Here is a 22,876-nt window from a genome sequence, read left to right on the forward strand (position 1 = left end):
CTGCGCTTCAGAGGGTTATGTAAATTACAGAAATCACAGTGGTATGTTATTTTAATGGATAAGAAGCATCTTCTGTGATAACAGTCTAAAATTGCATTTGCTTGGTAGAGGAAAATACTCAAATGCAAAAGATGACTTGAGTAGATAGCAAAGCATATTTTTAAAATAAAAGATTTAAACAGGCAAATGCTTCTTTTCTACAATTGTATTGTCGCAAAGCAAATAGCAGAATATATTGATTTTTTTAGAGACTAACAGTCACTTAATAAAGAAGCAGTGTGGACTTTCCTCAGAGTGTATTATCTCTTGTCTGGGTTACTTTCTTATCTGTAAAATTGGTTCCTTTAGGCAAAGTGTTACTTGGTTGAGCAAGGGCTACTTTTGTGAAATGTGCTGTTTTTGTGGGGTTTTTTTTTTGTCAGTTCTACTCTTTTTTACTTAAATGTAGGGTTTTTTTTTTTCCTGTAGAAAGTTATATAAATTTCCAAATGACTTTCTGGATAAAATAAATCAGAATGTTTCAGTTAGAGAAAGTAACTAATAATCTAAATGGTAGAAAAATGAATTATCTTCAATGAATTTTGCATTTTCCAAAATTCTGAACCTTATTTCTTGCTGGGCATTTAGAAAATCCATTCCGACTTTTGAGTGAAGTGAAAAAAAGGTTAAAACTACTTGGTAGTTTGAATTTTACAGCATTTTTTCCCCAGAGATTTTGTATTTTATTGTTATTGGCTACAGTTAAATTTCTTAAAAGTGAACAAGCTCCCTGTGTATAGCACTGGTGCTATCAGAATATCTTTAATGAGTATGTTAAACAGAGTACTTACTTGCAATAACTATTACTAAAAAAGTTTTAAGAGAATGGATATTCATAATCATTTAGGGTAATAATAGGAAATTATTTATTACAAACTGCCACTTTTTTTCTCATACTTGTTAGCACTGTTTGATCATTATCCCTCATTTTTTATTTCCTCATATATCAAAAGATTGAATCATTTTACATAATTTTATGACTTCTTTTTCAAAAATCAATTCTCCCTTGGCCCAACTCTTCATTTCCCCAAACCCTTAATAAAATTGCCAAGAAAAATCTACTGTCAACTCTTTTTATCTGTTTCTCTGGTTCTTTATATTCATATTTCTCAGAATAATTTTGTGTTGCCTTCATAATTTATTGATATTTAAATTTTGGTAGATGAAGAGTTAGCCTTCCTCCTCCTTGACATATAGTTATGTTACAATCTTGATTAAACTAATGTTTGGAATTTACATTAATGTGACTAATATTGTTCACTTCTGAGACCACTGGGTATTTCATGGAGTTGTTTACTTAAAGATTTCTTTTGTGTTTTATCCTCAAGTTATTAATTACTGTGTTTTACAATTTGCTTTGCTTTCTATGTACCTATTCCTAACTGTTCTCAAAATTTCCAAGAGTACTTAACCCCTCTGAAGACCATTTTTCACTTGGCTAGATACTGACGCCAGTCAATTCCTCTTTTCCTTCCCACACTAACACCTCACTCGTCATCCTCTTGCAGCTAGAACTCACCATATCTGATCAGATTTTCCCATGTGTTCTCTCTGCCTGCTGCATGACTACTGTCCTTAGAATCTCCTCATTTCACCATTGACATCCCCTCTTCTTTTCTCTACCCTTCTTGTCTCTTGGCTCCCAAGTTGTGTGTGTGTGGGGGGGGAGGGGTCAGTGTGTGTTTGAGTGTGGTTTATTCTCTATGTTGGTGGAACATACCCTCAAGTAACTTCCAGATAGGTAGCATGGAGACCTAAAATTTTTTGAGACCTAGACATCCCAAAATGATTTTATTCAACCCTTATACTTAATGGATAGTTTGTGGATAGAATTTTAGTTTATACTCTCTCCCACTTGGAATTTCAAGGGCATTACCCATGACCCTCTTTTAAGTGTCTATTATTGCTGTTGAGACATCGTATGGATTCTTAACCTTCCTTTGTATGTAATGTATTTTAATTAGGTTTATAGGAATATCGGAATCTTCTTTATATCTCTTGCTGTTTTGAGTACAGTAATTTTATGGACATTTTTAATATCAGATAGAACAAGATTTAAAATGGTTTTATAAGCTACATAGTACCTATAATGTAATTGATATTAATCTTAGTTAACTGGCCATAATCATCAACAATGTTATTTTTCTTTCCAATAGTTGCAGCTAGTTTTATAAATTTATTTTTCATGCAATAGCACTGTAACCATTAATGTTAAACAATCTTGGAAAGTACAACAGGCAAGAGTCAGTTGATATTAGATTATATATCTGTAGATTTTAACCCACACTGTTTAATTAGTTGACTCTGGGTGAATGGTGTCATTGTTCTATGTCTCTGTTTCCATAACTTTAAAATCGAAATCATTATTCTATATTTATATCCCCTACTGTTTTGTGACAATGAACCGGATAATGTAAAGGCATTTAGAACAAAGTAAAACTATATATCTGTAATATTTATATGTCTTGTTTTGTTAATTTTCTACAACTATGCTAAGAGAATATTCTTAGTTTATATTCATTCACTACCTTTGTTATGTTTTAATGTCCTTATCTTGACTCAAAAGCCTCTCTCCCATAAATAAATCAGAGCACCAACTCCCAATGCAAGCAGTTTGGGGACTTCTAGGCAAAGAAGACATTTTCAAAAAATATTAAAAACTGCCATTAGAGATATTAATCCCTGAAAGTCTAAAATATTCTGGGCTTAAATTTAGCAATTGCCGATTCTTTGATGTGCGCTTAAGGCTAAGAAACAGTCAAGATCTATTCCAGAAATTTAATTCATTTAATTCGTTTTTAGTGGTCAATTAATAACCTCCACTGATGAATCTGGCTCACAGTAAAGACCCAGAATTATTTTTTATTTCAATAATAGACAATTTTTAGGATATGCTTTCAATGTTAAATTCCCAGTGAGTAATCCAGGACTAGAAATCAGTAGCACTGAATTTTAAACTCAGGCCATTTAGTAAAGCATAATAAGGTCTAGAAAAGACATCCTTCATAGAGGGGAGGCATTACTATACAAGGGATCACATCAGGTATATTCTGGGAAGAAGAGTAGTTTGAAATACTGTAATAAATATATGTATCATCTTTTCAAAACAAACTGGAAAATGTAGGACCTTGAAAACGTCTTTTCTGGTGGAATGCCAAAGGCAGAAAAAGAAACCATTTTAGAAAACATGAGTTTAAAAGTCTTGGGGAAAATCAGGTCAGAAGTATTCACTTACATGATATAGGCAATGACTGGGACAATGACCGCTAGCATTTATTGACTACGTGCCAGCCACAGTGCCAAGCGCCTTACACTCGTTATTTCCATGAATCCTTGCAACACACTGATAAGGTAAATACTATTGTTATTCTTACTTTTGTAGACTAGGAATCAGAGACTTAGAGAATATGAGTAACTTGTCTAATATCATACATACAAAAATTGTCATGTGCACATTGGCGTATACAGATATACCATGTCCATGAGTAAGAAAATATTTGATGTAGCGATGTCAATTCCATCAAAATTATATTAGAATTTTAATATAATTTCAAGAAATATTCATGTGGAACTTCCTTTGCTTCTCAACAAAGAGAGTTTTAAAGTTTTTTAAAATTATTTATTTTTTAACATCTTCAGTGGAGTATAATTGCTTTACAATGGTGTGTTAGTTTATGCTGTATAACAAAGTGAATCAGCCATACATAAACATATATCCCCATATCCCCTCCCTCTTGTGTCTCCCTCCCACCCTCCCTATCCCACTCCTCTAGGTGGTCACAAAGCACCGAGCTGATCTCCCTGTGCTATGCGGCTGCTTCCCACTAGCTATTTTACATTTGGTAGTGTATATATGTCAGTGCCACTCTCTCACTTCGTCCCAGCTTACCCTTCCCCCTCCCTGTGTCCTCAAGTCCATTCTCTACGTCTGTGTCTTTATTCCTGTCCTGCCCCTAGGTTCTTCAGAACCATTTTTTTTTGTTTGTTTTTAGATTTTGTATATATGTGTTATAATATGGTATTTGTTTTTCTCTCTCTGACTTCACTCTGTATGATAGTCTCTAGGTCCATCCACCTCATTACAAATACCTTAATTTCGTTTCTTTTTATGGCTGAATAATATTCCATTGCACATATGTGCCACATCTTCTTTATCCATTCATCTGTCAATGTCAAGTTGCTTCCATGTACTGGCTATTGTAAATAGAGCTGCAATGAACATTGTGGTACATGACCCTTTTTGAATTATGGTTTTCTCAGTGTATATGCCCAGTAGTGGGATTGCTGGGTCGTATGGTAGTCTTATTTTTAGTTTTTTGAGTAACCTCCATACTGTTCTCCATAGTGGCTGTATCAATTTACATTCCCACCAACAGTGCAAGAGGGTTCCCTTTTCTCCACACCCTCTCTAGCATTTATTGTTTGTAGATTTTTTTGATGATGGCCATTCTGACCGGTGTGAGGTGATATCTCATTGTAGTTTTGATTTGCATTTCTCTAATGATTAGCGATGTTGAGCATTCTTTCATGTGTTTTTTGGCAATCTGTATATCTTCTTTGGAGAAATGTCTCTTTAGATCTTCTGCCCATTTTTGGATTGGGTTGTTTGTTTTTTTGATATTGAGCTGCATGAGCTGCTTGTAAATTTTGAAGATTAATCCTTTGTCAGTTGCTTCATTTGCAAATATTTTCTCCCATTCTGAGGGTTGTCTTTTCATCTTGTTTATGGTTTCCTTTACTGTGCAAAAGCTTTTAAGTTTTATTAGGTCCCATTTGTTTGTTTTTGTTTTTATTTCCATTTCTCTATGAGGTGGGTCAAAAACGATGTTGCTGTGATTTATGTCATAGAGTGTTCTGCCTATGTTTTCCTCTAAGAGTTTTATAGTGTCTGGCCTTACTAAAGTTTTTTTTTTAATATTAAAAAAATAAATGGGTAAAAACAGTCTAATTCAGAAAAAACTGAAAATAAAGTCAGAATAACAATGAGACTGGCACTGACAGATACAAATAGACTGAAAGGTCAACGAAATATTCCATAAAGTTCATTACCAGCCATGAATATTCTTGAAAATTTTGAGTATGATTGATATGGTATTTCATATTAGTGAGGAAAGGAAAGCTTATTCAACAAATGTTTCCAGGAACATTTCTTGACTATTACCTCATCACATGGAATAAGTAAAATTTATTTAAATAATTCAATATTACCTTTCACACCACAAAAGAGCTAGAAGAAAATAGAAATCATTATGTACCTAATATCTTCTGTGTGTGTAAAGAATATCTAAACAAATGATTAAAGAAGAAATGATAAATAAAATTACTTATAAATTTGATCCCTCATATTTTTGTATTTAAGTTTAGGGATAAAAGTCAGGGATTTAATTTGTCATTTTAAAAGGACTGGATGCAACCCTTTGTTCACATGTTATGTTACTCACACCCTGGACTGAACAAACGCCCTCTGCACTGTTCATTCTTCTCAGTAACTTCAACAACTTCTAACTCCTGGGAGGCAGCACTGTGCTGGTTAAAAGTATGGACTTTAGTATCAGACACAACCAGGTTTGGGTCTTGACTTTGCCCCTAATGGCACTAAAATCCTCTGATTTTCAATCTCCCTGTATGACTTGCAGGGGGAAAAATGTCTATTAGATGTTACTGAGATTTTTCTTGTATTGGTGGTTGCAGCTTGGAAGAGATAATGCTCCTCTCTGCTCCTGGTTCATGTTAAGTGCTCCACAGATGTTACTACCTGCATAATTGAGACCTATATCCTGAACTCTAGATTCACAGTCCAACTATATAATATGCATTGTTTCTACTTGGATAGCCTATATTTACTTCAATCCTTGAAAAGTCCTAAGAGGGGATTTGAATAAAACAGAGGTCTACCTTTGCTCTTCCATAGAAAATTCAATATTGTTAAGTGTTGATACTGTCTAAATTCCTCATTAACATTTAATAGCTTCGCACTTTCACAGAAGCATTGAACTCCCTTGTCTGATCTAACTTTGTACAAGTTAGATCCAATTTCTCTGCTCTCCCCAGCACGCTTTGCTCCAGTTGCACTGAATTACCTTTCCCCTACATACCCCTAATTCTTTCTTCCATTTGTGTCTTTCCTCAGATTGTTCCCTCAGTCTGGAATTTGCCTCTCCCATTGCCACATGTTTAGAGCTTGTCCACCTTCCAAAGCAGTCACCACCTGTTACCTCTCTCACAAAACCATGCCCCCTGACTCCTACAGATTTAGCAATGCTTTCAAATCCCAAAGCACATAATTTGCTCTCTCACTTATGAATTTTCATCCTAATTCTTCCTTGCATTGCTGTTATTAAAGGTGATAAAATAGTTAACAAGGGGTATGGCACAGTCTCCAACCAATGCCATTGCTCAATGACTGTACACACTGGTTAAGCATGCATGCCTACTGGTTGATGATGAGACAGGACCACACTAGATCGTAAGCTCCCTCAGATCCGCGTATACATTAAATTGACCTCTATAGCATCCAAATTTTTAACACAATGTCTTGCACATAATAGACATACTCACATTGATCACTAAGCAACTTAAAAAATATAAAAAAGAAAACGATGTATCAGTCAAATTGGGGCAACAAGCTCACAAACAACTAAACATATTCAGTCGATGGAAAACAATTTTACAATATAATGTGCACGGTGGTTGGTTTTTAAAGACAATATGTGTAGGACAAATAATCAAATGACACAAAAGAATCCACTAATCACATTGTTTTTGACAATATCCTGACCTCAAAATTGAGGTAAAAATCAGATAACATCACAATTCCTTGTTAATTTTAACAACACATCTGCAATATAAATAGGTTGTCAATAAATTTTATCTATTGTCAGCTTTAGTAAAACGGAACAAAATACAGATACTTTTTAAGTTAAAAATTAACTCCTTGAAAGATCATTCTTGACCTCGGTAAAATGAAGAGAATTAGGAAACTTCCAAAATGATAAAAGGGGAAGTGATAGAAGACACAAAAAAGGCATTACTATTTAATTTGAAAGTTCCTTGATTTAATTAGAAACAGAGCCTGAAGAAATGGGAATGTCTGGAGTCGTCATGAATTTTTCTTCAGTAACAAGAGTGTTAACTATAATCTGAGTTGTGGGAACTCTGCTGGAAGCTCCTGGAGGCCAAGGATTATGCCACATTCCAAACTGCATCCCCAGGGCTAATCCTAGTGCCGTTAGCCACAGCATTTGCTGAGGGACTCTCTGGATGCCCTAGTAACAGTTGCTATTCTGTTCTAGTTGGGGGGTCTTCCAGAATGGTTTTGTATTTTTGCCTTTGCAAGCTAATTTTTAAACAACCCAGTTGGACAGGGAAATGAGGAAATTAAATGAGTATTTTACATAGAGCACTTGGATATTCCAATCTACAACCCCCTAGAGAGATAACTATCATTTACTCCATTTTCTTTTCCCTATTTAAAAAGAGAAAATACTTGGAGGAAATACTTTTAAAAACCTTTTTTTGTGTATTTATCAAAACAAGACAACAAGATAGAGGACTCCAATCCTGGGGCCTAGATTTTTCTTGGTTTAATTCAGGAAGTCATTTCTGTTGTACACTTGCTTCATGGGCTTTGCAAAATATGTCCATTCACCTAACAAGGATTCAAACTAATCACTGTTAGAGCTATGTATGAAATATATACCTATATAAAATAGACTTGAGATGCCAGTTAAAATGAGATTGTTGTGGTTATTATAGATTTCCATTATTTCTACATAAATTGTTATGCTTTTTTAAAAAAAAAAAAAACCCACTTCAAATAATATATTAAATCAAATCTTGCTCTCTACCCTAAACCCCTCCACACCACATCCTTAGGTGATGTGCTTTCACACACTCATGTATCTGAACACATGTGTGAGTAGACCTTAGCATATTTCTACAGTAGTAGAGGTTTATTTGTTCTGGTCCACTGAAAATTGAAATTGAGTAATTAAATTCAGGCTTCCAAAGATACTTAAGAGAATAAATGATGTATTAGGGTTATTTGTTCTTTAAATGCACGCAGCCAGGCAAATTAAGCTTCATACAAAGTCACAATCCTAATGCCTGCTGCTAAAGCTTGTGAACACCTGGTTTAGAAGAAAAAGTGGGTCAAGTCAGTCACTGTATGTAATATACATGGATGCCCACCAGCAAAGATAACACAATTAGAAATTTTAAAAACGTGGGAAAGAACCAGATCGTCTATTTTGAGGGTATTCGAAGTTTTTAAGGTAAACTGGGAAAACACTTGTCAGACTTGGAAAGTCTAATGGATTTGATCTAAATCTTTATAGGAAGTGGTCTAGCTCTTCCAAAAAGTGCATATTTTGTCTTGACTAATATCACTCTTTTGAATGGGATCCAAATGGCTCTCTCTTATATCCACTTCTCATTTAATAATAGCTACAATTTAAAGAACGTTAATCACGCGTTGCACATGGTCCTTACTCGCTCCTTACATTGTGTACTTACTTAAACTGTGGGCATTCAACCCGTCATTAGTAGAGACAGCCCACAAGACTATTACTATTTTCCACTACAACTTAGGTCAGAATTCCAGAACTTTTGATTGATCTTATATTCTGACCTACTGAATTAATCTCATGCTAGGATTAAAATTTATGTCACTGCTGTACAGAAGATGTATCATTGTTAGAGAAATGATTAAGAGGATAGTAGATTTTTAAAAATCAGAACCTAGAATAAGTAGACTTGCTCAATAAGTAGAATAAGGACACAGCTATTTAGCATTAAAAAAAAAACTCAATGTGTTCAACACAAAATTTCAGTCCCACAAAACATTACTTTTTGCATTCTGTACACTATAATTCCAAAACAAGAATAAAAATTTTATGAAAACAGACTGTCTAAAGAAGATTACTTAAAATCTATGATATATGTCTGATTTAAAGTATGACCATCCTAGGGCATATCATTGTAGATCAATTTCACTTAGAGTGGACCAAGGTGTTCACAAAACAAAGTGCTTAAATGAATAATATGAAAGGTTCAAGATGAAGTGGAACATTGCCATATTTACAATTTCAAGAAAACTGTACTAATCTACAAAGAGACACTATTTTTCTGATGCTATGGTGAAGAATTAAAAGAGGAAAATTCTGGTCAGGAAACTATATGTTTAAAAACAAATTGAACTAACTGTTTTGTCTGTTCTTTGTTTTCCCAGGAATTGGCTGTTTATGTTGACTGACAAAAAAAGGAAGTGAAAGCAATCCTCTGGATCACTCAAAACAGACAAAATTTACATCATACATATACCTCAAGTCCAACACAAGGTTGAGTCCGTATTTCTATGGGGACAAAACAAAATCTTACACTTTAAATTGGTATCTTCTTCTTATCTGCTTAGAACAAATAAATTTCTGTCTGATTCAATAATTTTCTCCCCAACCTGTGCCTATATATTCTTCTTAATGTAAAATTGTTCATAAAGATTTTTTTTAAATATCTTTATTGGAATATAATTGCTTTACAATGGTGTGTTAGTTTCTGCTGTACAACAAAGTGAATCAGCTATATGTATACATATATCCCCATATCCCCTCCCTGGTGAGCCTCCCTCCCACCCTCCTTATCCTACCCCTCTAAGTGGACACAAAGCACCGAACTGATCTCCCTGTGCTATGCAGCAGCTTCCCACTAGCCATCCATTTTAAATCTGGTAGTGTATATATGTCAGTGCTACTCTCTCACTTCGTCCCAGCTTCCCCTTCCCCCACCCCCATGTCCTCAAGTCCGTCCTCTACGTCTGCGTCTTTATTCCTGCCTGCCACTAGGTTCATCAGTGCCGTTTTTTTAGATTCCATATATATGCGTTAGCATATAGCACTTGTTTTTCTCTTTCTGACTTACTTCACTCTGTATGACTAGGTCCATCCACCTCATTACAAATAACTCAGTTTTGTTTCTTCTTATGGCTGAGTAATATTCCATTGTATATATGTGCCACATCTTCTTTATCACACTTGTAATAAATGTTTAACATTTACTCTTCTCGCTAGATTGTAAGCTCCATGAGGGCAGTCTGTCTTAATCATTGTATGTAGCACAGTACTTGGCACATAGCATTTGCTCAGTAAATATTGTTGTCTGACCATAGTTTAAAAGAAAACTATATTGAAATATTATTTTAGATTTTTTTAAAATTTACTAACGATATGAAAATTTTATTACATGAAGAGCATAGTGAAAAGGTCTTAATGAAATGATTTATAAAATGAATCTATACCAAGTATTTTGTCTCCTTATTTAGCTATTTCCTTTGATATGATCAGTACCAATTTGTTTTGTGTTTTTGTTATACTATTTCAAAGTAGGGGACTTTCTTTTTTTTTTTTTTTTTTTAGTAGGGGACTTTCTAGTGCATTAATTGTAAGTGTACACACTACACCCTGTGAAAAATAATACAGAAAAGCAAAGAAAGGTGAAAATGAAAAAGAATTTTTTCATAGATTTTGAAGACTCGACTAAATAAATGGAGAAATTTTGTGTTCCATTTTAAAGCTCCTACAAGTATAATGTATATTTACTTGGTATCTAAGTAAAATTTCTTCACTTGGGACTTTAATCATCACAGTACTTCACATGGTACTTTTTTGTTTGTTGTTAGACATGGATGCTTTCTGACTCTGGCACGTGGCTAGGCCTAACTGAGATACCCCTCTCTGTTGTATGCTACTGTTCACGCAGGGGCAGGGACCCTGCTGCAGCCAGGGCACTGCTAGCCCACTGGCAGCCTCTCTGAGGCCAGAATATCCCTGTAGCTGGTCCAGGGTATACCTGCTGGATTTTGAAGTACAACTTTCCTATAAAGGTTTAATATTTATTACAGTTTTCTTTTTCATATTATTAACAATCTCTTATGTATCTCTTATAGAACTACTCATAACTTCACATAAATGCGTTACTTGTAAATTTGCTTATTGTCAAAATGTCATAAGTAACTCAGTCAAAAATAATTTGTCCAAAATATTGCTGCCAAAAGGGCATGACTCACATTACATTACATATTCCATATGGTTCCCATCCTCAACTCCCACCCCTCTGCTCAGTAACTAATCTGAGATTAACTGTTGATAACGGTCAGTTCACTAAAATATAAACACATTGACTCATAAGTTTAAATAAAATATAAAGTAGCCTACGACTGGCTTCTTCTTGGAAAACAAGCATGTTTTGTGTGAGACTGATAGGAAATAAGAAGGCAGCATTAGGATGAACAATTTCTATTCTTTTCTAATGTTAACATCTATACTAAAATAATTTTATTTATAAACTTTAAGGTTAAGAGAAAAATGAAGTTAAGTAGCTAAAACTTTTGGGGAAAAGCGCCCATGAATTGCTTCTCTGTATACATGAAGTATAGAGTCAGATGAAAATCAATGGCCATTACTTTAATATAAGATTATATTGTTTATTCATTCACTTAAACATTCTTGAAGCAACTTTATGGGCAAGGCTTTCTGCTAAGTGCTGGGACACCAAGATGAATAAATCATAGCTCTGGTCTGAGAGTTGTTCAGCCTTATGAAGGAGACAGGCATAGAAATGGGTAAATTTAAGTCAAAGAACAATGATAACACAATATGAAAATTACGGTATAAATAGGTACAGATTTTGTGAGTGATAGACAAGTATAGGAGGAGAAAGAGGAAAAATTGAATTCAGGGCATATGTAGTTTGATGCATCTATGGAATTTCCAGGTAAAGTATTGTACCAGCCTTATGCCTGTGCGCCCTTGGATGCATCTTTGGTCTTTCTCTGCCCTGCTTTCAGAAGAGCTGCTCCCTAGCATGTTTTCCAGGCTCCCCTGTTAGTTGGCTTCCAGCTGATTTGACCAGGCCCTGGCAGAGACTGGAGAAGGGGAGGAAGGGAGAAACTGGGATATTTCTCCCTATCCTTGTCTATCTCAATATATATTTCTATCTTTTGTTGTGTCTCTTCCTTACCTCCTGATCCCAGCAGACAGGCTTATCTTGGTTTCAGCGCTCCCTGTCCTCCAGCCTTTAGGGACAGTGGCTTTCTTCTGCTACCTCCCTACCCCCTGCTGGGTTTCTCAGCATCTTCCACGCGTATATAATAATTGCCAGCCATAAATGTCCTATTTTTTAAATACGTATATTTTTAATATGGTTTTTATTTTCTTGGTTCGGCACAAATGCCTGGTGGACATCTGAGTCTGAATTCCAGTGAGCTTGGATGGCAATCAACATATAGACAAGAGTTGATGAGTTTATGCAGAAGGAAGATGGGTAAAAGGAATGGTGGATTGAGGATGGGACCGTGGGACCATGGCAACAAGTAGAGGAAGCACAGTCTTTGAATGAGTTCAAAGAAAATTTTTTAGTAGAACCAGAAATATGTGATATCTACTTAAGTCCACTAGGAAACTTAAGCATCACTTAGACCCAGCATTTTTCAGATCAGGTTTCTAAAGATAGAAAGATCAGGTCACCAGTCAAGACAAGATTTGAACCTTAAATCTGGGTTTCCTATTTCCCCATCGAATGTCCATATGGTACCATGCCATTAATCATTCTTTTTAATAGCGTGTGATTTGGCGTCATTTTCCTGGATTCAATCACTTGCTCTTACCTTGTGTGATGTTTGCACTTCAGTTTCTTTTCATGTAAAACCAAGTACCTTCATAGGTAATTGTAAGAATTAAATGAGATAATATGTGAAAAGTACTTAGAATAGTGTTAAGTACTTAGAATAGTTAAAATTCTTGAGAGTGTAAGTCATCATGGATACCAGTGCTATCAGATCTTATCAAAACATTAGTTAAAAATTTTTTTAAACGAAGGATAAGTCATTGTGCATCTTAGAGATACTGATTATGTGTGGAAGAAAAGGATTTTTTTTTTCATTTTGTAATACATTTATAATACTATTTAATAAAACAAAGTTTAATTTCAAATTAAGTTTTCACTTTAGAAGTTAGTTCAGTCATTATTTTTTCTATAAAAAGATTTTTACACCATTAGTTTCTTCTTAGTTCCACATTTTTAAGGCTTGCCATTGACTTAAATGAGGTTTCATGATTTTCTATTTGTATAGTATTTTAAACGAAAACATTTTTTTAAATTTCAAGATATTTTTTCCCTGAGAAAGTCTTCAAGTTTCGTTCTGTAATCCTCATTCTTCTTTCCCTTTAAAATTTGTAGTTTCCCAAAGTGCTTAAATGTTAAATATGAATGTTAAATGAAGTGACAAAGTCATTCTAATTTAATAGATCATACGGATAATGGTGACTTATTTCCTAGTGCTTCTGGTATTAGTACTTAGAAATTAACATTCATATTAAAACAAAAACAAAGCAAACAGTATAGCATACAGATACAACCAAAATCCAGTGTATTGTAAACTGTAACTTACCTTCAGTGTCTGCTAGTCCTACGCCTACTCCTGGCTGTTTTATAGTCTCTTGCCCATTCTGCCCCATCTTTCCTCTGTTTAAAAAGGAAATAAAAGTTTATATATTCAATTACAATCCTAAACGCAAATGAGGAGTCCAAGTTTGAAAAAATAGAATGACATCATATATTCAGACCTGCAACAAATTACTTGAATGGCAAATGTTGTATGAACACAATAAATCACTCTATATCATGTTAATTTTAAAGTGGAAATTTGTTTATCATTCCTATTTAGTCCAAACATAGTACCTCAAAATTCAGTGTCCTGTTCATGGACTCATTTATCAAAGACATGACCATCATGAAATCTTCAAATTTTGTTTTAGAATTGGGTTTTATTTTTTTCCTGCCATTTTTAACTCAAGAAGGAGAAGGGTTTTTTATATCTTCACACTTTGTTATGATGAGTTGTATAGATCCTTTGGTGAGAAGGGAAATGTTGAATTGAATAATTTATAAATATAATATTGTAATTACATGGATTATTATTTCTTTCAGATCCTTCCTGTGTTTTCAGCTGTGTGTAGCACATTGACTTTTGAAGTCATACAGCTTGGTTTCTACTTCTGCCTTTGCTACTTTATGCTATACGTCATGTAAGGTAAATCTTTTAATCTGGTGAAGACTATTTCTTCTTTTGTAATTTAAGGATAGTAACATGAGCTACCATTTGGTTACGGGAAAATCACATGGAAAATGTATGTAAGTGCTTAGCATAGTGTCTGAAACATCATAATATTCAATAAATATAAAGTACTAATAGGTAGATATGTACTTAACAGCTTTAGAATTCAGCCAAAGGCTGCAAACCATTTTTAATTTCAGCCTTAAACTTCTTGGAAGGCCAAACAGATGAAGATTTCATTATACTCTGAGCACTGTGGGTTCAGAATATTGATAACGTAAGAGCCAAAAGATTATAGGTCACTTCTTATTTCTTCAGAGAAAAAGCTACATGGCGTACAAAAGATTTGGAAGTTGCCTTTATATGTAGTTATATAAGATGTTCTAAAAAGATGGAATAAAAATGTTTAAGTGTTAGAAATGGTGCTTGAACAAAGGAATGTCTTGATACTATACTTGCTAGACAATAATTCAAACATAGCAGTATTTACTAACAATTCATTTTTACTCTCACAAAAATATTGTTTGCCCAACCAGCTGAAAATGTAACCATACTTATTTCTTAAGACTCCAATTAGATCTTACTTGAGAATTGCTCTAAAGATCCTCTCATCATTCTACTGAAATGGTTCTGCACATAATGAAAGAGGAACTGATGTAAATTCAAAAATCATTTTATCTTGAAAGCCATTACATTGTTCCAAGACGACAATTCTAGGTCAAAGTTTTAAACACAAATTTTTATTAAGTGATTATGTGAAGGATAAAGTGCATGAAGAAATGTTATAAATTATATATATAATTATATATAGTTTGCATCTGAATATATACAAAAAAGGCTTAAGCAATGCACAAAACTTCAATTTGTGTAATTACTTCAATGAGATTCAAGACAAAGAGTTGATAAATTAAAAAAATTAACTTTGTCTGCCAGGATTAGACATGGAGAAAGCTTTATAACTTAGTAGCAATCTCACCTTTAGCAGTATACTATACAAGCAGAGCGGGCCAAAACACATCCAGTTACTGAACCAAACTCAATTGAAAGTGAGGATCATTTTAGTAGTGCTAATCGAGTAGATGAGAGTACTGAAAAATTACTATCCTATACTATGCCAAACTTTAACAAAATAAGTATAATTTTTAGTAATTGTAATAAAAATTTTTTTTGATAATTTTTATTTGATCTTGAGGCCCACATTTCATATTCTAATGATGCCATTCAGCTGCAGTATTTGCTTCTAATGAAAACTGATTTTAACATTTGGTATTTAGCCAAAATGTGTATTAGGTGCATTTCTAAGATCATACAGAAAACTTGCTGCACTGTGAAGCTAAATGAAGTACAAAGGAAATGTAACTGTGGGTCATAAAGGATGCAGTTTTTCTGAATTCCCAATAAATAATCTTCATCTCAGAACATTCTGACTGCACAGGTTATAATTTATCTTTGTTAAACAATCACCAAATAGTTATTGAACACTTATGCTAGCCCAAGCAAAACTGTGTTAAATACAAAGAGAGATAGAAAAGAACCACCAAATACTGCTTTTGACTTATATCCTGTAATGCTTTAGAAAAGAGAATTTTCTTTGGGCTCATATGGCAAAAACAAAAGCCTCCTACGCAGTTTTAAAAGCTTTTGATTTACAAGAGAAACAGGAAAATGGGAAAAAGCAAAATTGAAATGTGGTTTGTATGTAAAAAAACCAATCTACTTCCACTTCAGACATTCAGATATTGAGGAAATAATGTATTTTATGCTCTGAAAGTTATAACTTTATCATCAGTGTTAGATTATATATTTTGAAAGGTACAGATAAATTGGAGGGATAGTAAGTGATGTGTGGTGCAAAATCTTTACAAATTTATATGATATTCACAGCTTGGAGAGAGAGGAATGTAATGAATTTGTAGAAATTCTCTTCAGTTAAATTGGATCATCAGAGTCTGCGGACTAATGAGATCACACTCCTTTTAGAAATAACTGCCAATAAAAAAAGAACTGATTAAATACAAATAACTCCATTGAATCCACAGCCTAGGTCTCCAAAAAAATAGACAGATGATCCAATAATTAGTCAATTTAAGTAGGAAAAATGTAACCCAAAAATCACAAAATAAACACATTTTTCACCTTACAAATCCATTTTCCCCATTATTTTGCTTTCATAAACTTGAGCCATTATCTAAATATTAGAACTATTCTGGAGATCAAAAGGAATGATTCATAAAAAACCGTGATATTAAAACAAAGAGAAATAGAAGTTCCACTTCCAGAGATGGTTTCACTTAACAGAGAAAATGAAAAAGACCCTCTAACAAGGGCCCAGACCAGGGATCTTCAAACTCACTTTGCAAAGGGCCAGACAGTGAATGATCTGAATGGTCCCTGTTGTAATTATACAAGTCTGCCCCTAGAGCACAGACAACGTTAGGCAACACATCAGCAAACTGGTATGGCCGTGTTCCAATAAAAGTTAATACATGGACACTGAGATTTCAAATTCATGTAATTATCATGTGTCACAAAATGCTATTCTTCTGGGTTTTGGGGAAACATTTAAAAATGCAAAAGCCATTTTTAGTTCTTCACAGACCTTACAAAACCAGGCAGCAGGTTGGACTCACCCTGGGCTAGATCCTGGAGCTGCATGGCCCAATGGTGTTTTTGAAAACTTAGAAAACTAGTTACTGGAGAAAGTCAGGAAGTTTAGATTTTGATATTGGAATAGAGATAACATATTTATCTTGGATTTATCTTGGATGCTGCTAGATTTTGCCACCGATATGACTAAACCCATTCTAACACATTTTAAATACAGTCTGCTTTAGTTTTGCATTTTATTTGCAATATGATTTTCTCGAGGCTTAACGTATTATAAATTAACTTTATTCCAAGAGTATCTATTTGGGGACCTATGTACTGCTTGTTATTTGTTCTAGAAAATAGGGATCCACTTCAAAACCTTCCATTTTAATGGTAGAGGAATTTATAGTTGAAAAGTCTATATGAGTAGCCCAATGTGCTATTTCAAATGTGATATATGAGTTCTTTAAATATGTTTAAATATCTCCTGATTCAAAATCAATTAATCTATGCATTATGCGATTAAAGCATCCATGCATTACTGTTGCTGAACTTGATTCAGGCATAGCTAAGTTATTATTATTTTAGCAGTTTTTCTATTAAATACAGAATGCACTGATTAAGTAGTCCTGGTGGTGACCAGCATTCATGCTTAGAATTCACTAAATTAATCCAATCTTTCCTGAACAGTCTATTTTTTACATAGGCATAAACAGTTGAAGAGCTTCAGGGACACTGACTCACACTTGGATAATTATCTAGTTATTTCCTTTTCAATGTTAAGAAAAGCTTACTCATGAGGCTGTTAACTTTCCAGTGGGGAAAAAAAAAAACCACCACTTACATCCTTGGAATAGGAAATAGATTAGTGTCCCCTGCAGTGCTGCTGCTTCCTTCACTGTCCACGCTATACCCACTGCCAAAGCTGCTGCCCGAGGAGCCAGTGGACACGGAGCTTTCTGCAGGCCGGTGATTGGTGGGCTTGGCTGCATGGTGTGGGAAGAGTCAACACCACAGTCAATCAATGAACCTCCCATTGATCTCCGAATGCATACTTATATGTTTTCTTCATTTACGTGTGTAAAGAAACAGCTCTAGCAAGAACTCCACATCTCTTAACCTGCCTTTCATTTTCTTTTCCTTAACCAGTAACTCTCAGTGGCAACACTGAAGCCCTTGATTGTTTTTGTTGGATATAAAAGAAAAAAAAAATTAACTTCTAGGAATCAACCATCAGATTTTTAGACTGAGTTAAATAGTATTATTATTACTTGTGATTTCTTTATAGAGTATTGCAATAACGATATGGCAAACAAATAAGAATTGTGGCTATTTCATGGAGAAAGGAATTTAGGAAGACTTGGGTAGATAGAAATGATAGAATATGTGAAAATTGCTTATTTCCCATATTAATAACCAGTAATTTGTTTTTCTCCTGAGAAGTGAAGATGCAAAATAGAATAGGTAATTTCAGGAAATGACTGAAAATCCTGGACTTGTTTGTATGTAGCTCTACCAACTACCTCCAGCAGGTTTTTAAATTTGAAGATATTTGTTTCCCCTTAGGCATGTCCTAGTTTATGACTGGGACTTGTTTTAAATAACCCATGAGTTTGATTTTTTGTATATAAGAATCCATATTCCCATAGAAGAGTTATGAATTTGTGTTATAAATTATGCAGTAAGAGAATGGTAATATTGTTAGCAGAGTTCTAGATTAGAGATTTGGGAGGAAATTCTGTTGCAAAAGGAATGAAAAGAAGGCAAGTGTAGGCGATTGGGATTGACATGTATACAGTGATGTGTATAAAATTGATGACTAATAAGAACCTGCAGTATAAAAAAACAAACAAAAAAACAACTAATACTAAACTTTCTTTGGGTTATTTGTATGGAAATATGTTAATATAAATGTTTCAGACATTACATGAAATCTCTAAAAATCTTATATGTTCTGATATAATGTTATAAATCATAATTCTAGTTATTACTTTAAAATGTATATCTCAGAAATAACTAAAAAAAAAAAGAAGGCAAGTGTTTCCTCTTTTTTTGTGGGGGTGGAGATTCTCTAGGCAAATTTTTGAAATTGTCGTTTGTCTTCTGCCACATGGTCAGAGTTTAAGAGCATGAGCTCTGATCACACGGATCTGGTTTTGAATCCCAACTCCTGCTGAAGTTAACTCTAGGTGGTCTCAGTTTCCTCATTTGAAAATAATGGGGTCAGTAAAGCCCCCCTCATAAGACTGTGATTATGAGGAGTGAGATAAAACAGGAACTCAGTAACTCACTCTTCTTTGTCTTGTGATTTAATTTGCTGTACCCCCAAGCTCTTCTTCAGGGCTTTATTGTCAACGGCTGTTCCTCACTGAACAGCGCACCTAGTCCCGGACAATGAATTCATCTTGATTCTCTTCTAATTTTAGGTGTATTCTAGGCTGCAAAGTACTTAAGAGTCTCTCTCCTCCATAAATACTCTCCTCCTGTTCACTCAGGAGTTTCTCAAGCAGTTGGATAGATCCACACAACTGGGTAAAGAGTTGATAATCATTTAATGATTCTAAATTATCGACATTTTTCTTAAGGAAATGTATAAAAACACAATGACAATCCGGTGGAGTTTTAACCAATATACCCAAATAAAGTGAAAAGCGTAGATACTGTAAGGGAAATCATCTGAGGGCAGGAAACTCTCTATCAGATTAGCCAGGATCAAGTCTTGCAAAGGCTTTAGCTTTTCCTCACTTCTTCCCTTCTATTTCTGAACTAGCAGTTTCTCTAAAGCCACCAGAAATTTTCATACTATCTATTCCAGTGATAGTAGGATTCCTTTCCCAGAATAGAGAAGGAAGAAATGTTTGATAATTAGTTATATATCAGGTATCTATAAATTGGGAATAGCTAGTTAGAAAAGGGTCTGAATCCTGTTAAATAGCCAGTCACCAGTGAATTAAGAGTAACTCATAGGACTAGATTTCCAGGAAAAGAATAATAGTCATAATGTTTGTTTAATATTTTCTTCAACTTATGTAGAAGAAACCCAGCTGACGTATTTAGTGTTAAAGACCTTTTAAAAGGATAAGTTAAAAAATGTAAAGGTAATATGACTGATATAAAATTATGAACATTATAAAGAAGATTAAACTGTATAACCAACCACATAATGAGTCAGATAAGTCAACTGATTGTAAACAAGGAAAAGCTATCATACCTTTTGATTGTCATTATATAATCCAACCTACTAGATTGTTAATAATTTTTAGTATGATATTGAATGTAAAAATTTAATTTCATCAACTGGAAAATCTCAATTTACCATTTTCAAAGACAAACCTTAATTAATAGACATTAATTTTAAAATCAATTTATGTTTACTAATTTAAAACTTTTTTTTATCCCAGAGCAATCTCACAATATATCAAAATATCCACATTATAGAAATGATGTCTTCTTATTTACATATCAAAATATCCAATCTTTTCTTTTGCAAACTTTGATTTTACCTGACGCAATTTCTAGTTCTATTCCTCTTCTGGGAAATTTGAGAAATGTGAACAGAATGTAAAACAATATAATAATAGAAAAAGAACAAGGATAGAAATAAATTTAAGGAAAGCCAGTTTTGTCATACTGCCTAGGTGAATAGAAATTTCATTTGGAAAACCTGTGCAAGTGTTGTCAATATTTTAAATGCAAACAAGTAATAGTTTATAAGAAATATTACAAGAAAGAAAACTAAATATAGGGAACATATACATATTTCAGAATAAGTCTAAGTCTACCTTAACACCTTTGCAAAACAAAATTACATGTAATGTTGAATCTAAAGAAATTTTGGGCGGTTAGGTGAATAATTCAAATGAGTCTAGATATTTGGCATTATCTCAAAACATCTGGTGCATGACTGAATTTTTTTATACTTAACCTGGTATGTAAGCATAGAGATAGATAGCCTGGCATTTAGTTTCTGAAAATGACTTAAACTAAAATGCAGAGTGGATCTTCCCTGTACAGGGCTATATATACATAGCATAAAATGAGATTAAAAATACAGAAATGCTGAGGTTCTGATAAGCTGGTGCTAAGAGTCCAAATATTTTAAAAGTTCTTTTTCAGTTACTTGAAACAACACGTCTATTTGCTAATTTCTTTTAATTGAATCGGCCCCCACATAAGAAACCATCAACTCAATTAAACTGAACTAAATCTGTATTACTGCAAACTTCTTAATGAATAAAGTGCTTTTAGGATTTAATATTGGAGGCCAGATCGTATGCAATTTCAAGACATCTCACGATTTCAGTCAAATTCTTTAGTTTGCCTCTCGAAGTCCTTTATCGTCTGCTCCTTTCCATATGTACTTCCCATAATTTTCCTTTGTATACCCTTCATTGAAGCCCATTCAGACCACTCACTCTGAATCCCTATGGTTTGGCTTTTTTTCTCCTGAGCTCTAGCCAAGCCTCTTCTTTCCTGTTTTGTTATACCCTCCTCTGACCCTGTCACTTTCTCATATCTAAATTATACTCATCCGGAAAGGCTCAGCTCAGATAGAACCTGCTTCATACATTTTCCTCATCTTTACAATCAGAAGGGAACTTCTATACCTAGACTCTCATAGCACATAATTTTTGTCTTTTATGGCAATTGTCACTTTCTATCTTTAATTGTAGTTGTTACATTCATGTGGCTATTGGAAACAGAACCTACCTATGTTTGCTCCATGGTAGCCTTCTTAAAAGCTTAATCCTGGGACTATGCTTAAGCAATATTTAATAAATTGATAGTAAAAGTATAATAATGATAACATATTAATAATTCTTTCCTTTAACCAAACAACTTAAAACATCTGAGTGATTTAGTAGATTTTTCATTTTTAATCCAGTTCTGTTGATACAAATCAAAAAAATCTCATCAAAGACACCACAATATAGGTTTTTTTTTAACCCCACGTTCTTTGTCAATGAAATTTTGGGTAACCTAGTTTTTATTGGTAGCTTTTAAAATCAGAGATTCAACTTTAATCTGTCATAGTGTATATAAAAATGTGATCACTCAACCAGATGTTCTGTTATCCCAATTTCCTCAAAACTGGTTTGACTGAAAGAAATATTTAATGATAATACATGAAACATGGGAGAGCAGAGACTTATGAATTAAAAAATCCATAACAGACCATGAATATTATATATATATTTCTAAATTGAAGTGACAAAATAATTTGTATGGTAACATTCCATGGGAGGCACTAGATGGTGCTAATACAGATACTAGTACTTAGGCTGATTGCACCTCTTGGTATACAGACAGGTGGTGAGCTCTGGTTTATATTTCAGTGTAATGTCTCTCTTTCTATGTTCTTGTAGAAAATATTATTTTAAAACATTAAAACTAAATATGACTTTCTATAATTTTATGATTTCAAAATTAACAATTTAAAAATATTCTATCTGCTTTATTTTTCCAAATCTTGAAATCAGAATTTCAGAAATCATGTATTATGCACCTGTGTATTACATACGAAAATATTTATTTTACATTAGAATTGAGATTTAATAATGAAAAACATGTTTGGAGCCATTTTCTTAAAGAGTTACATTTTGGGGGGCCTACTTTCTTTTTGAATTTTTATTTGTACTATTAAGTACCAACTAGAAAAAAGAATGTATCATATAAATATGTGATGGAAGAAGTCCACTCTTATAGAGAGGGTCCCTATACGCTAGAAGAATAAATACTAGCGTGTTGAATCATTTTGTGACTCAGTTATTGAGGGGACATTTCAGGTAAACAAATTTTATTTTCTGTGAGGCAATTCAATCTGTTTTAAATTATTCTTTGACCTTTTCATTTTCTGCGGCTGCTAGGTGGTTAGAAAACATTTTGTTTTATTACTCTTCTGTGGCTAAACTTAATTAAACCTGGTAGTGTCTCTTTGACTGCACATCTGTCTTCAATTAGTTTGCTCTGTTGATTTTTCCCCTCTACTATATATACATACTTAAAAAATGCAGAACTATCACTGTGCCTACCACGCGATGGCAGCACCATGCGCAAAGTCTCGGATCAGAATTGTAGATGATTTTATAATTGTGGAATCATGGAAATTAAAAGCTGGTAAGGACTCTAAAGATAACCTGC

At 33.7% G+C, this 22,876-nt stretch overlaps 1 protein-coding gene across 1 annotated transcript in view; it reads right to left on the reverse strand.

Moving 5' to 3' along the window:
* Positions 1-22,876, reverse strand: part of LOC133096174 (protein piccolo) — a 370,525-nt gene that overhangs the window by 31,432 nt on the left and 316,217 nt on the right. Inside the window, exons 21-22 of the mRNA XM_061197659.1 lie at positions 17,580-17,721; positions 13,481-13,554 (exon numbers count right to left, since the gene is read on the reverse strand). Of these exons, the coding sequence (XP_061053642.1) occupies positions 13,481-13,554; positions 17,580-17,721 (216 nt within the window). The remainder of the gene's footprint in view (positions 1-13,480; positions 13,555-17,579; positions 17,722-22,876) is intronic.

This window comes from Eubalaena glacialis, chromosome 8 (genome assembly GCF_028564815.1).
Source record: "Eubalaena glacialis isolate mEubGla1 chromosome 8, mEubGla1.1.hap2.+ XY, whole genome shotgun sequence".
Lineage (NCBI taxonomy): Eukaryota > Metazoa > Chordata > Mammalia > Artiodactyla > Balaenidae > Eubalaena > Eubalaena glacialis.